Source organism: Saccopteryx leptura, chromosome 10, assembly GCF_036850995.1.
Source record: "Saccopteryx leptura isolate mSacLep1 chromosome 10, mSacLep1_pri_phased_curated, whole genome shotgun sequence".
In the NCBI taxonomy this organism is placed as follows: Eukaryota; Metazoa; Chordata; class Mammalia; order Chiroptera; family Emballonuridae; genus Saccopteryx; species Saccopteryx leptura.
This window is the reverse complement of record NC_089512.1, coordinates 53,587,917-53,604,308: the sequence shown is the minus strand read 5'-3', so window position 1 is coordinate 53,604,308 and position 16,392 is coordinate 53,587,917. Positions and strand designations below refer to the sequence as shown.

At 38.2% G+C, this 16,392-nt stretch overlaps 1 protein-coding gene across 3 annotated transcripts in view; it reads left to right on the top strand.

The window, feature by feature from the left end:
* Nucleotides 1-16,392, top strand: part of GRM7 (glutamate metabotropic receptor 7) — a 966,696-nt gene that overhangs the window by 493,439 nt on the left and 456,865 nt on the right. For all 3 annotated transcript variants that reach the window (XM_066351400.1, XM_066351399.1, XM_066351398.1), the window contains exon 3: nt 10,079-10,220. In XM_066351400.1, the coding sequence (XP_066207497.1) occupies nt 10,079-10,220 (142 nt within the window). The remainder of the gene's footprint in view (nt 1-10,078; nt 10,221-16,392) is intronic.

Genomic DNA, 16,392 nt, shown 5'->3' with positions numbered 1-16,392 from the left:
TCCAAGAGCAGGAAGATCAGAACAGCGAGTTTCTCTCTCATCCTGTTTCCCAACCTTCTTTCTCTCTTACATGTTAGCCTTATGAACACATTCATCCCCACCACGACATGAATAGCTAGTTTCTCTCCTCTGCTTAGTTGTTTGATTTCACTCACTTTTGGGTAGTTTCTTACATGAGGGGGACAAGTCTCTCAATTCTGCATTCACAGAACTCTATGCATTGTCCCCCCCCCCAGGGCACTCTGGGTGCACCCTAAGTCTGTGAGTGGAGACCACCCCTCCACTAAGCACATTGCCATGGAGTTTGCTCCAATTCATTGAATCACTCAGCTCTAACTGAATCCTGATGGGAAGCTAGGTTTCTGTCCAGAATTATTCCCCTTGTTCTGCCCAGAGGGTGGTCAAGTGGCCGTTTCTTCTCTCAGCATGCCCAGGACAGTATGCTTCCTCCCTCCCTGCCCTGTGATGATTCTCAGACTGGGAGGAATTATGGCACTGAGACCACAGTCACCATCACCCAGGGGTGCTTCTCCAGGTGTGCGCTCCCTCTGTATCACTGTAACCTCACAAAGCAGAGGTCTATCCTGAGGTCTCTGAAAACATTTGGCTAGAATATGTGTGCGGGAATACTTTTACTTGAGCTGACTACAACCATTTAAGAGTCCAAACGAATGTCTCTCAAAATCTTCTCCTGCGGCCACCAGAGGTGGCATCATCAAATGTGGTCCCCAGACCCACAGCATAAGCATCACATGAGAATTTGTTAGAAATGCAAATTCAGAATGCACCATAGCTACTGAGTGTCTCTTGAAATGGGACCACAAAGAGGTGTTTTAACATGTCCTCCAGGAGAACTAATGCATAAAAAGCGCTGACCGAACTCTCTTGTTAAAATTTAGATTCTTGGGCCTGATCTACTACTAAGTAAAAATTAATTAGAAGTAAGACCTAGATAGGTAGGTAAGTGGATGCATACATGTGTATGTATTTATAGAGGTAAATTGTTATTTTGAAATAATTTTAGATGTATATAAGAATTGTAAAAATTAAATTCCCTTATGCTCCCCCCCCCAATTACCACAAATATAAATACCTTAAATAAGCAGTGTACATTGAGCCAAACTGAGAAATTAGCAATGGAAAAATACTATTAACTCAACTACAGAATTTATTCAGATTTCACCAATTTCTATACAAATACCCTTTTTTCCTGTCCCAGTATCCCATTCAGTTTTCAATTTTTCAGTCTATTATTTCATGTTCTTGATGGTTTTGAGGATCACAAGTCAGGTATTTCATGGAACATCTCTCAATTTGTATTTTTTGGATATTATTTTCATGATTAGATGAAGGTTATGGATTTGGGGGAAGAATAAAACACAAATGGAGTGCCACTACCAGTCACATCATATGAGAGGACTTATGAAATCACATGTCTTATCAGTGGTCATGTTGATTTAGTGATTCAGTTAAAGTAGGGTCTGCCAGATTTCTCCACTAAATTACTCATATATATATATATATATATATATATATATTTTTTTTTTTTTTTTTTTTTTTTTTTTTTTTTTCTTTAGAAGCAACTCACTGAGTCAAACCTACACTTACTCTCCAGGGTAGAAGAATTAATCTCCATCCGTTCAAAGAAAGAGTATCGAAGAAGTTGTAGGATATCTTAAAACCATCAGAGTAACCAGTATATATTCAGGGGAAGACAGTGTTCAGTGTTTCCTTACAGTTTCCCACAGTGATTTTTGCATTCATCAGCGGACCTTATATGTAGCAATTATCATTATAATAGTCTAATGGTGATATGCCATTTTCCTCCTTCATTCTACATTTATTTTTTAAAATTGTTCTCTAAGTAACATTCATGCTCTGATATATTTTTATTGTCTGTTATCTATTATTTGTATTAGTATAGGTTCGTAAGTATGTTTTGTATTCTTTAGATAATCATTTAATACTATAATTATTTAATTTGTTGTTCATATTGCCCAAAACTTGTTCATTGGATGCCCTTTTAGGTGGCTCCTCTGTTCTTTGACATATGAATTTATTTTTCTTTGTGTTCTTCTTGCTTCCTGAAACTGTAGTCTCATCCTGTATGTATCCTGCCCCAGACTTAAAATAAGCCATTTCTCTAAAGCAGTGTTTTTTTCAACCTTTCTACAGTTGAGGATCAGTGACCTAGCTGGCTGGAAATAGAAACAGGTAACAAATTAAATTTTATCTTACTGCACATAACAGTACAACAGGGTACAAACTGGTGCTTGATTTCCGAACTCCACATGTACGATATATTGAATACTACATGTTTATCTAAATGCTTTTTGTCTATTGTTTGATTGGTTAATACTTTGCCCACTGCAAAAGGTTGTTCGAAAGAACCTACAAGTTCCAAAGATATCTAGGACGACTTCAATAGTATTTTCATTGATGATACAGGCAGATAAGTGGCTATCACCCTGAGCATAAGTGAATTTGACTAAGATCATTGGGGCTATCATCTTTATACATTAGGGTAGTTAACTCTTGTGAACCAGGGGTTGGAAAACACTGTTCTGAAGGGATCTGGTTCTTTTGGTTGAAAGTGATATTTCAGAACCAACATTCAGGCACTAGGTGTGCTGGTCGCTCTGGGTTGTCATTGCTTCTTGGCTATCTCAGTGGGTAGTGCTAGGATATATATGTATGTATACTAACCCATGTATGCAAGCTCCTCTCCCTCTCATTTTCTCTCTAACATGACTTTACACTGACTCTAGCACCTCATGGTTTACTATAGCCCTATTTTTTTTGCTTATGTGTGAATTCTTTCTCTAACACTTAGAAACCTGGCTCTCATCTACAACTGATTTACTGCTTTGTTCAACTCAGGTATGGAAAGCAGATCCAGAATTGCTAACTCATCTCCCTGTGAAAAGTTTACCAATCACAAAAAAACAAAACAAAACGTATTTGGTACTAGAGCAGTGATGGGCAATCTTTTGAGCTTGGTGTGTCAAAATTCACCAAAAAAATGAGCATAACTCAGGTGGTGTGTCACTTTGAGAAAAAAACCCATAATTTTGCAATATTTATAGTTTAAATAACAAAAATGTATAATTGTAATATATAACTGTATTTAATAAACCAAAAACTAGTTATTTAACTTACCTGCTTAGTGACTTCTTTGTTCATCTGTCAGTCAGTTTCTTTTGTTGGTCTTGATATTATTTAACTTGTGTGGGGTGCCATGAACTAGGATAAGTGAGGGGGAGGGGGAATTCTTTAACTAACCTGCCTATTAGTGACTTTTTTGTTGCTGAATTTTATTGGCTAAATCTTCAATTGAAGGTTGGTATTTTGTTCACTTCAAGCCCAAGCAAGCACTACTAACTTCATTTGTCAATCTGTTTCTTTTTTGGTTTTGATATTATTTAACACTGAGAATAAGGTCTCACTAAAGTACGTAGAGGGAAAAATTGTGAGTAAAGCCATTGCTATATTTTCAGGGTGCTAAAAGTGTCTGGTAATCGGTTCCACTCCAAATTTCCTGTTTGTAGTGGAACTCCTCTTGATTCTCCAAGCGGCACCTTTCCAGATTCTCAAGCTTTGACCTCAAGTGGACAAAAACCTAAGCCCAGAGGCTGTCTTGAAATTCTGCAAATTGCATCTTCTGTAAATTAAGATGGCTGCGCTATTTCTAATGGTGGGAAACGGCACCCATAGCACAGGCCCTCACCTCTCTCAGCCTCTCCCTCACTTATCTCAGTAATGATGGTCAATTAGAAATCCACGACACCCCAGAACAGTAGATTGGATGATGGTTGCTGTGGTTATGTGGTTGCTGGTAACGGCGATCACAGTGCCCCCAGAGATGCGTCCCCCGTGGCATTCCGCTGCTCCCTGCTCCGCTGGTTGGAAGTGAGGTCAAAGACCCCCTAACAGCCTAACCGGAAGTCCCAGAACTAGCCGCTCTGTGCCGGAGTTCTGTTGTTTTGGCCTACAGACTTCCGGCACGGAGTGTCTACACTACAGCAAATGTTTTATCCTCAGCTACTGCACCTGGCCATGCAGGAGCCGAGGATGAAACGTCCTTCTCGGCATGTGGCCCCATACTTCTCTGGTATGCGGCTGCATGCGGCTGCGTGTTAATGAAAATGGCTACGTGTGTCAGTGCTGACATGTGTGTCATAGGTTCGCCGTCATGGTCTTAGAGTCTTAGAGTTTTTAGTCAAACATTATTTTTTTCAAGTTATTTAGGTCAACTCCTTTTTTACTCATCTCCTTTGGTGAAATTTCCTCATACATTTTCAATATAATTAGATTTCATTCATCACAGCCTGCATTCCATTCTAGGATCCTTTGATATCCTGACTGAGTTTTTAAAATTTGCAAACAGTAAAGTTGAATTTCTGTGGTGTGTTCCTAAGGTTTAGACAAGTACATGGAGCCACTACAGTATCATACAGAACATCTCCATGCCCTTAAATGCCCTCGTGTGGCCCCTTTTAGTGAACCCCTCCTGGCTCTCCCAAACCCCGACATCCACTGTTCTACTTTCACCCCTAAGGTTTTGTTTTTCTAGAATGTCTTATCAATAGAATACTACCATATGCATCTAGTTTATTTGATTTCTTTCATTTGGCAAAATGCATTTAGTGTTTACTCATGTTCTTCCAAAAATCAGTATTTCCTTTCTGTTGCTGAGGGGCATTCTCCTGTGTGGATGTAGCAGTTTATTTATCCACTCACCTGTTGGTAGATGTCTTAGCTATTTCCAGTTTTAGTGATTATGAATAGGGTTGTTACAAACATTTTTTGGGTACACTATGTTTTCAATACCCATGGATAAATACCTAGAATTAGAACTTCTGCTTGTTACGTTAATTTTATAATTAACCTTTTTGGGACGCCAAAGTGTTGTCTAAAGTCACTGTGTCCTTGTGCATTCCCGTGAACAGTGAACAAGCATTCCGATTGCTCTGCATCTTTCTTCTTCAGCATTTGGTATTGTTGGCTTTAAAAAAAAATCAAAATGCTATTTGAATAGGTCTATCATAATATATTATTGTGTTTCAATTAGCATTTCCCTAATGACTGATATTGAGCATCTTTTTGTGTGCATATTTGCCATCATTGTGTTTTTTTATGTGTCTATTCAGATGTTCTGACCATTTTGAGGCTTTTTTTTTATTGCTGAGTTTAAGAGTTTTTAATATGCTATTCATTAGTAATCTCCCTCTTCCCCACTCTCTGGCTTGCATTTTCATCTTTGTAATACTAGAACAGAAAGACGTTTTAATTTTATTTTTCTTAAGTGAGAACCAGAGAGGCAGAGAGGTAGATTCCCACATGTGCCAGACCAGGATTCACTGGGAAAACCTACTAAGGGGCGATGCTCCACCCATCTGGGGATGTTGCTCCATTGCTCAGCACTGAAACTATTTTAACACCTGAGGTTATGCTATTTAGCACCTGAGGATGGCTCCATCAGCACCCAGGGCCAGCTTGCTCCAGTGAGCCATGGCTGCAGGAGAGGAGGAGAAGAGAGAGAGAAAGATAGATCGAGAGAGAGAGAAGCGAGAGATGTAGGAGTGAAGAAGCAGATGGTCGTTTCTCCTATGTGCCCTGATCAGGAAGTGAACCTGGGACTTCCACTCACTGGGCCAATGCTCTACCACTGAGACAACCAGTGCCAGGGCCAGAAGTTTTAATTTTTATAACATCTTAGTTGTCAATGTTTTATTTACAGACTGTGCTTTTGTTGCCGTATCTAAAAAAGTTATTGCCAAACCTAAAGTTATACAAGTTTTTCATTTCCTTCTAAAAGTTTTCTAGTTTCAGATTTTACACTTGGGCCTACTGTCCATTTGTAGTTAATTTTTGTATACAATACGAGGTATATATCAAGTCCATTAGTTCTGCACACGAATATCCCATTGTCGCAGCATCACTTGTAGAGAAAGACTAAGAGAAAGACTACCCTTTCTCCATGGATTTCCTTTGCACCTTTACTAACTTTATATATGTTGGTCTATTCTGGACCTCTTTTCTGTTCCATTGATCTATAAATGTCCATCTTTTTACCAATCCCATACTATATTGGTTATGGTAACTAGATAGTAAGTCTTGTACTTGAGTTAAACTCTTCAATTTTGTTCTTTTTTCAGAGTTGTTTTGACTCTACTGGCTCCTTTGCCTTTTTGTATAAGTGTTAAAATTAGCTGTGGATATATTTTTTTAAAGCTTGAGATTTTGATTAAAACTGCATTGAATCTATAGACAAAATTGGGGAGAATTTATTTAAATTATTTTTTAAATTTTCTTTAGCCATCTTTTATATTTTTTTACATTTAAGCCCTATACATATTCTATATAGACTTATAAATAAGCACCACATTTTGGGTGACATTGTTAATGACAGTGTTTTTAGTTTAAAAATCCAACTGTTCATTGCTGACATATAGGTAGATGAGTGATTTTTGTATTTGTATTTATATCCTGAAGCCTTGCTTACCTCACTTTTTAGCATAAGAGATTTGGGGCAGTCTCTCGGGGGCAGAAGCAGATTTCTACATTGACAATCCTGTCATCTACAAGTAGAGACACTTTCATTCTTTGTTTTGCAATCTGTATGCCTTTTGTTTCTTTTTCTTTCCTCATTCCTCTGACAAGTATGTCCAGTGCAATGTTCTAGAGGAGTGATAAAAGCAGACAATCTTGCCTTGCAGTTTCTTACTGTTAAGTATGATGCTTGCTGTAGGCTTTTTACAGATGCCTAATATTCGGATAAGGAATTTCTCCCCTAATCCAAGTTTGCAGTTTTTATCATGAATGTATATTGAATTTGGTTAAGTGCTTTTTCTACATGTATTGAGGTGATCATTTTTTTTTTAATTTAGTCTGATCATTTTCAAGTTATAATTGATTTTTGAATAATAAATCAGCTATATATTCCTTGGATAAAATCTATTTTTTTAATGATGTAGTATCCTTTTTTATGTATTGCTGAATTTGTTTTGTAATTTTTATGAGGATTTTGCAAGTATGGTCATGAATAATATTAGTTTTTATTTTTTCTCCTTTTGTAATATTGTTGTCTGATTTAGCTATTAGGGTAACACTGACCTTATGAAATGAGTTTTTTCTCCCCTCTTCTATTTTTTGAAAGAGATTGTGGAGATTATATTTTATTTATTTATTTCCTGTGTGGTAGAATTCATCAATAAAAACATCTGAGCCTGAATATTTCATTATGAAAGTTTTTTAAATTTTAACTGTGAATTTGCTCTTTTAGTATAAATAAGATTATTTAGGTTATCTGTTCTTCATTCAGTTTGGGTAGCTTGTGTTTTTCAAGAAATTCTTTCACTTCATTTAAGTTGCTGAATTTATTAGCATAAGGTTGTTTACAGTATGCTTTCTCTTATTTCTTAAAATAGAAGCTTACGTTGCTCATTTTGGATTTCTTCTTTTCTAATATAAGCATTTGATAGTATGTGTTTACCACTAAATACCACTTTAGCTATAATAGATGCATTTTAATATGTTGTACTCTCATTTTCATTTAGTTAGAAATATTTTCTTAATTTTCCTTGACAGTTCCTCTTTGACTCATGGGTGATTTAGAACATTAGATCTAGGAGCTACTACTGAGCAAGAGGTAGAACTGTGGCAACTATATCAGTTACTTAGTAAACGGCTGCATATTTTACTTTTTTGAAACAACACTTTGTCCCTTGCACAAAAATTAATTCAAAATAGATCAAAGACTTAAATATAAGACTTGAAACTATAAATTACATAGAAAAAAACATAGGTACTAACTAAGCTCATAGACCTTGACCACAGAGAACAATTTATGAATTTGACCCCAAAAGCAAGGAAAGTAAAAGCAAAAATAATTGACCAGGACTATATCAAACTAAAAATCTCCTGCACGGCAAAGGAAACTGACAACAAAACAAACAGACAGCCAACTAAATGGGAGATGATATTTGCAAACAACAGCTTTGATAAGGGGTTACTCTAAAAAATATATAAAGAACTCATAAAGCTCAGCAACAAACAAACAAACAGTCCAATTAAAAAATGGGGAGAGGACCTGAACAGATACTTCTCCCAAGAGGACATACTAATGGCCAACAGGTATATGAAAAGATGTTCATCTTCACTAGCTATTTGAGAAATGCAAATCAAAAGTACAATGAGATACCATGTCACACCTGTTAGATTGGCTGTATTATCAACAAGACAGATAATCAAGTGTTGGAAAGGCTTTGGAGAAAAAGGAACTCTCATTCACTGCTGGTGGGAATGCAAATTAGTACAACTATTATGGAAGAAAGTATGATGGTTCCTCAAAAAATTAAAAAATAGAACTACCATATGACCCAGTGATCCCTCTGTTCAGTATTTATCCCTAAACTCAAAAACATTGGTATGTAAAGACACATGCACCCCATGTTCATCGCAGCATTATCCACAGTGGCCAAGACATGGAAACAACCAAAGTGTCCCTTAATAGAGGATTGGATAAAAAAGATGTGGTACATATATACAATGGAATACTACTCAGCCACAAGAAACAATGAAATAGTGTCATTTACAAGAACATGAATGGACCTTGAGAACATTATACTGAGTGAAATAAGTAAATCAGAAAAAGCTAAGAACTGTATGCATGATTTCACACATAGGTGGGATATAAAACTGAGACTATGGACATAGATAAAAGTGAAGTGGTTACCAGGGGGAAAGGAATGTAAGGGAGGGGGAAGGAGACTTGAGTCAATGGGGCGGGGTTGGGGGGAAGGGTATAAAGAGGGATAAATATAAGGTAACAGAAGAAGATTGAACTTTGAGTGATGGGTATACAACATAATCAACAGTTCAGATGCTATAGAAATATTTCCCTGAAACCTATATACTTTTATTTATTAATGTCACCCTGTTAAAGTTAATTTTCTAAATGAAGTTTAAAAATTAAAAAAAAAATTCTTGATGTCAATTAATATAACAGCTGTGAAATATTTGGAATAAACTAATTTATTTATTTAATCCCCTTATCTTCTAATTAGCATAAAATGGGTAATAAATACTACCTTAAAATATTTTAAAGATGAGATAACTTGCATAGAACATTTGTGGCTTGGATACATAGTATATGGTAAATAAAAGTGTGTTACTGCCTAACCAGGCGGTGGCGTAGTGGATAAAGCGTTGGACTGGGATGCAGAGGACCGAGGTTCGAGACCCTGGGGTTGCCAGCTTGAGCGCGGGCTCATCTGGCTTGAGTAAAAAGCTCACCAGCTTGGACCCAAAGTCGCTGTCTCGAGCTAGGGGTTACTCAGTCTGCTGTAGCCCCCGCCCCCTGTCAAGGCACATATGAGAAAGCAATCAATGAACAACTAAGGCGTCACAACAGAAAACTGATGAGTGATGCTTCTCATCTCTCTCCCTTCCTGTCTGTCTGTCCCTATCTATCCCTCTCTCTGACTCTCTCTCTGTCCCTGTAAAAAAAAAAAAAAAAAAAAAAGTGTGTTACTATGATTTATAATAGTTGGTGGTGGTGTTTTTTTCATTGTTTTATTTTTGGATTTATTTCATTGGTTCTGAACTCTAAAAGTTGAGATGAATATGAAGGAAAAAAGAATTAAGTCCTGGAATGCAAACTCTAGAAAAGTTATAGCAAAAACATAATCTTCACCTGTTCCTCTTATTATTTAAAAAAAATTATTATAGTTTATTTATTGTAACTTTATTGTATGCTATTGCATTCATTTTAAAGACCTCCCACCCACATTGTCAACCTAAACCTACCTCCCCAGAATCAATGATTGGTATCCCTGGGCAGAATTAGCCAGTTGCAAGTGCATTACAAAGAGAATGAGGTTGAGCAATATCATGGATGGTGTACCAAGTATGAACATTAACTCAGGACTCAGCATAATATCTTAAGACTTCCTTATTCAGCAACATTCCCAAGAAAGTGCTGTGCTCAGAATTTAAAATCCCGAATTACTTTCCCTGATTTCTTTGGTATCTTTACAGGAACTTTACTGACACTCTGCTTTCTTTTCTTAAACAGGTGGGCTTTGCATTGCCCAGTCCGTGAGAATTCCCCAAGAGCGCAAAGACAGAACTATTGACTTTGACAGAATTATCAAACAGCTCCTGGATACCCCCAACTCCAGGGCCGTCGTGATTTTTGCCAACGATGAGGATATAAAGTAAGGATGACAGATAAAATCTGTTAATATGCATGTTGCAACTTCAGGAAACAAAGATCAGGATACTGGCAGAGAAAGGGAAAAGAAACAAATCATTTTTTTTAGTTGAATTTATTTGGGTGACACAAGTTATCAAAATTTACAGGTTTCATGTGCCCAATTCTACAACACATCTCTGCACACTGTAGTGTGTTTACCCCCCAAGTCAAGTCTTCTTCTATCACCATTTATCCCCCTGTACCCTCTTCCACCCCCACCCTGGCAATCACCACACTGTTGTCCATGAGTTTCATCTTTTTTTTGTCCTTTCTTGCTTAATCCTCTACTTCCCTCACCCAGCTGCTCTCACTCTGCCAAGAGCTGATAGCCTGCTCTCTCTATATGAGTCTGTCTCTATTTGGCTTGTTAGTTCATTTTGTTCATTGGACTACACATATGAATGATATTATATGGTACTTGTCTTTCTCCAACTGGCTTTTTTCACTTAGCATAATTCTCTCCATCCATACTGTTACAAAAGGCAAGATTTCCTTCTTTTTTATGGTTGAGTAGCATTCCATTATAAATGTATCATAGCTTTTTATCCACTCATCTCCTTATGAGCACGTGGGTTGCCTACAAGTCTTGGCAATTGTAAATAATGCTACAATGTATATAGGGGAGTGTATTTCAAATTAACGTTTTAATTCTCTTTCAATAAATTCCCAAAGGTGGAATCACTGGGTCATAAGGCAGTTCCATTTTTTATTTTTTTTTAAATTTTTTATTAAAAAAAATTTTTTTTTTTGTATTTTTCCGAAGCCAGAAATGAGGAGGCAGTCAGACAGACTCCCGCATGCGCCCGACCAGGATCCACCCGGCACACCCACCAGGGGGCGATGCTCTGCCCATCTGGGGCGTCGCTCTGTTGCAACCAGAGCCACTCTAGCGCCTGAGGCAGAGGCCACAGAGCCATCCTCAGTGCCCGGGCCAACTTTACTCCAATGGAGCCTCGGCTGCGGGAGGGGAAGAGAGAGACAGAGAGGAAGGAGAGGGGGAGGGGTGGAGAATCAGATAGGCGCCTCTCCTGTGTGCCCTTGCTGGGAATCGAACCCGGGACTCCTGCACACCAGGCTGATGCTCTACCACTGAGCCAACAGGCCAGGGCCCCATTTTTAATTTTTGAGGAAACTTCGTACAGTTTTTCACAGTGGCTGCCTGCACCAGTCTGTATTCCGCCAACAATGGACAGGGTTTCCTTTTCTTCACACCCCTGCCAGCACTCGTTTGCTGATTTTTTGATAAGAGCCATTCTGACAGGTACGAGGTGACATCTCATTCGGATTTTAATTTGTATTTCTCTAATGATTAGTGATATTGAACATGTTTTCATATATCTAATGACCATTTGTATGTCTTCTTGGAGAAGTGTCTATTCAGGTCCTTTGCCCATTTCTCAATTCAAAATATATTTGGTGTTGGTTTATAAGTTCCTTACAGATATTACTCCCTTATCAGATATATCAGCAAATATGTTCCCCTACTCAGTTGGTTATCTTTTCATTCACATAGTGGCAAAATATGTTCGTGCCTTCTACCCAATTAGCATAATTACAGTGAAGCACAGAAGTTGCAGTGCATTGCTGTCCTGTCCTGCGTTCTCCACCAATTAGCAAAATAATGTATTCATTTACTTATAAAAAGAGAAAATCACTAGACCCTCTAAAGTTTCTTTTATTAAAAATATATCCAACTGTAACAGACTTTTATCTGAAGAATGATTGCCTTTAATGTGAAATAAAAACTTCATAATTCTGGCCGCATCTCCACAGCCCTAGACTCAGTCTTCCAAGCCTCATTCCAAGCAGAGCTCCACCTCTGCTTCTCAGTCTGCTTTGTCCTCTCTCCTTGGTAATCTGGTCCTCCCTGTAGTGAGAAATCTGACTGTAGTCATGACTTTCCTTTCTTCTTCATTTGTGGTATCCTTGGCCAAGCCATGTAGGGCTAACCTCTAAAATGTTCTAGAACAGAAATATCCCCTTCTTTCTTTTCTGACCACACTACCATGGTCCAGAATCCTTATTTATTTATCTTCTTTAGAATAAAAGTAAGTATACCTAATTAAAAACTCAAAAACTGTAAAAAGATCTAGGTAACAGTATAACTCCGTCCATCCTGTTTCATAGCTGACAAGGTCTCTTTTCCAGACAAAATGTCCAATTACCGGTTTCTTACACATCCTTCTAAAGTCAGTCTGCATCTACGTAGGCTGCTGCGCTGTGCACACATCTCCGTCTGCTTCCGGCTACCTCCCCTGACCATTTATCGTGCCGGACACTGGTTTTCAGGACCTGCACAACATCTATTCATCCTGGGAGCAGTCGTGCATCATGGTTTTTTATATCTGCATTGTAATTTATCTACTGTTCCCTTATTGATTGGCATGTAAGTTTGATTACAAACTTTTGTAATTATCAATCATGCTACAATAAGCTTTTTTGTCATAAATCTGTGTGCACAAATATAAACATACACCTAACATACAATGTGTGATTATATAATTGATATAATACAAGTATGTAATAATATACAAATGTGCTATTTTATATGCTTCTAAATATTTATAAATACCTAGAAAAGATGTTTCCAAGACAAAGATAAAAAAATGTGAATATTGCCTCATGAAGTGGTTGTGCTGGTTATACTTCTGCCAATGTGAAAGAGTTGCGTTGGCTTTATCAAATCTTTGTCTTATAGTTAAAAGTATTATAGCACTGAATTTGAGAGTTAATATCTTTTCTTAAGGGTAAAGTTTAAGGTCCCAGCTCATTATCCCATCCTGCTTGGGTCATTGCAATGCCATCATGGTCAGCCTCCTGGTCTATGTCTCTCTTGTCCACGTGTCCCCTACAGGCTGCCTCGCAATCCATCTGCTTGCCAGTATGGAGCTCTGAGCACAGGTGGCAGGTCTGTTCAGTGGAAAGAGCATTAAACCTGAAGTTGAGATACCTGAAGTTTTCATGCTATTTGTCTCATCTTGGGCAATTTCCCCATCCCCTGTTCTGCTTCCTAACTTCTTGAGGCCTCAGTTCTCCCATCAGTACAATGAAGATCCTTTTGAACTGTGTTCCCGGTGATCCTGCCCTGTCCTACTACAGTCTTACTCTGCCCCACACTCCCTCAGGTTCCGTGCACTGCAGGCCTGGGGGCCAGTGTGGTTCCGCCCTCCCAGATCTCTCTAGTTCCCTTCCACTTACCCAGAACACTTCTATTTCCTCAGTGCATCAGTCTAATGCCTTCTCTACTACTGCTTTCTGAACAATGTTGATTTCTCGGAACAATGCAGCTTTGGCAAATTCTTCATAGTTTATATTGCTGATGTCATTTTACAATGTGTAATTGTTTATTTAGTGTTAGGCTATAAGCATCATTAGGCCAGAGATGATGCTTCTTTTTCTCTTTATTCCAGCCTGTGCTACATTAATCTTCTAGAACCACTTCCAATTTTTCATATTTGTTACCAAAATTATTTTTTATTTACTTTATTTTTAAATTGCAGTTTACATTTGTATTATTTTGTATTCGTTTAGAGTGGTAAAAAACACTGCAATACACATATTGTCAACAGAATATTACTCAGCCATAAAAAAGAATGAAACCTTACCATTTGCAACATTATGGATGGACCTAGACGGTATTATGGTTAAGTGAAATAAGTCAGAGAAAGACAAATACCATATGATTTCACTTACAATGTATAACCTAAAGAACAACAACAAAAATGAAAAAATAAAATAGAAACACACTCATAGACGCAGAGAATAGAATGACGGTTGCTAGAGGGGAGAAGGTTTAGAGGGCTGGGTGGAAAAGAAGGAATCAAGAAGTACTAACTGGTGGTTACAAAGTAGTCAAGGGGATGTAAAGTACAGCACAGGGAATATAGTCAACAATGATGTCTCTTTTGACTTTCTTTTATATCCTCAGTCCCTGTCACAGTGCTAACTTAGTACATAGGATATGTTCAATAAATGGCACTCAATGAATGAATAAAATACCTAGTGTAATGGCCACTACTTAATAATATAAATGCAGGCTTGTCTTTCTGAACTTCATGATGCTATAACATGTCGATCTATTTTAACATTTATACCTCATCTCCACTCACCCAATTCGCTGCCCCAAATCCATGACTCTGGTCCTCCAACATTTCCTAATTACTCTTGTTTGCTCATGGTTTTTCTTTTGTCCTTCTCTACCTTTTGAAAATATGCCTGTTCTTCAAGGTTTATTTTAAACATACTCTTCTACATGGAAGCTGGGCTTTTTTTAAGTGAGAGGAGCAGAGATAGTGAGACGGACTCTTGCATGAGCCTCAACTGGGATCCACCCTGCAACCCCGTCTTGGGCCGATGCTTAAATCAACCAAGCTATTTTTAGTGCCTGAGGCTGAGGCTCTTGGAGCAACTGAACTATCTTCAGCACCCAGGCCAATGCTCAAACCAGTTGATCCACTGGCTGTGAGAGAGGAAGAGGAAGTGAAGGAGGAGAGGGAGGGGGGAGAAGCAGATGTGTGCCCTGACCTGGGATCGAACCCAGGACATATACACACTGGGAAGACACTATCTACTATTCCAACCAGCCAGGGCCGGAAACTGTTTCTGATTACCCCTTAAATATATCAGTTTATCCTCATAAAATGCTGATAGTGTTGTTCTTAGGGGATTTTCTCCCATGCTGTGATTTAGTTAAATAAAATAAATTTGTTTTCATAATATTATCCTGGTTTTTTTGCTCCAGTTTTTTTTTTTTTACCCTACGGATACCTGTCTTAATCATCTCATAAATCATTTTCATACCTATTTTACACATTTAAAAAATATGTACTACATTGATAAGGTGTGGCTCTGTGTTTATTTTTAAATACATTGTGCCAAGCTCATAAAAGTTTTACTGCATATAGCAAAGGTGAGAAGTAGATTTTAATAGTCTTGTATTTCAGGTAGTGTGAGGTTTTCATTTGGGATATAAAAATGTATATAATCTTCTCAGTAGCTGTACTCATTCCTTTTGTGTTGGAGTTTTATGGGTTTATTATTTCATACTGTAATTCATAGTAGTGGTAGCAGTAATAGCTCTTGAGCACAGAAATAGAATTCAATGCATATATAAGTTTCTTCCAAAACATGATCTTAAACACACTGATGTCTGAAGAGTATTAATGACCTACCATGCTATGTTATTTCTGTCTTCAAGAAATTTACACTGTCGATGAGAAAGTTTGAGATTTCTTAGAACATTAACTTCAAATACTTTGTCAGAGAATTATAGTGAAAAAACATTAACATCTAGATTTTATTTTTTTATTTTTTTTTATTTTTCTGAAGCTGGAAATGGGGAGAGGCAGTCAGACTCCCGCATGTGCCCGACCGGGATTCACCCGGCACGCCCACCAGGGGCGATGCTCTGCCCACCAGGGGGCGATGCTCTGCCCCTACGGGGCGTCGCTCTGTCGTGACCAGAGCCACTCTAGCGCCTGGGGCAGAGGCCAAGGAGCCATCCCCAGTGCCCGGGCCATCTTTGCTCCAATGGAGCCTCGGCTGTGGGAGGGGAAGAGAGAGACAGAGAGGAAGGAGAGGGGGAGGGGTGGAGAAGCAAATGGGCGCTTCTCCTATGTGCCCTGGCCAGGAATCGAACCCGGGACTTCTGCACGCCAGGCCGACACTCTACCACTGAGCCAACCGGCCAGGGCCAACATCTAGATTTTGAAACTAAGATAGATTCTAAATCAGTCATGAGTACTAGTATTTTTTATTTTAGACAAAAATGGATTCTTTATCTTGAACGGTTTATTCTTATTATAAAATAATACATAGCTATTTTAAATTCATTAGAAAACATCGGGAAGTTTTTGCTATTGCTCTGATTATTTTTATTTTTTAGAATTTTTTACTGATGTGAGTGAGAGAGATGAAAGGGGAGAGGGGTGAAAGGGGAAAGAGAGAAGCATCAACTCGTTGTTTTCTTAGTTGTGCACTCATTAAGTGCTTCTCAGTGCCCTGACTGGGGTTGAGCCGTGACCTGTGGTGCACCAGGTTGACACTTTATCCACTGAGTGACCTGACCAGGGCTGCTATTGCTCTTTAATAAAAGAAAGCCTTAAGTTCACTTTGCTTCCTAATTATCTAGAAAA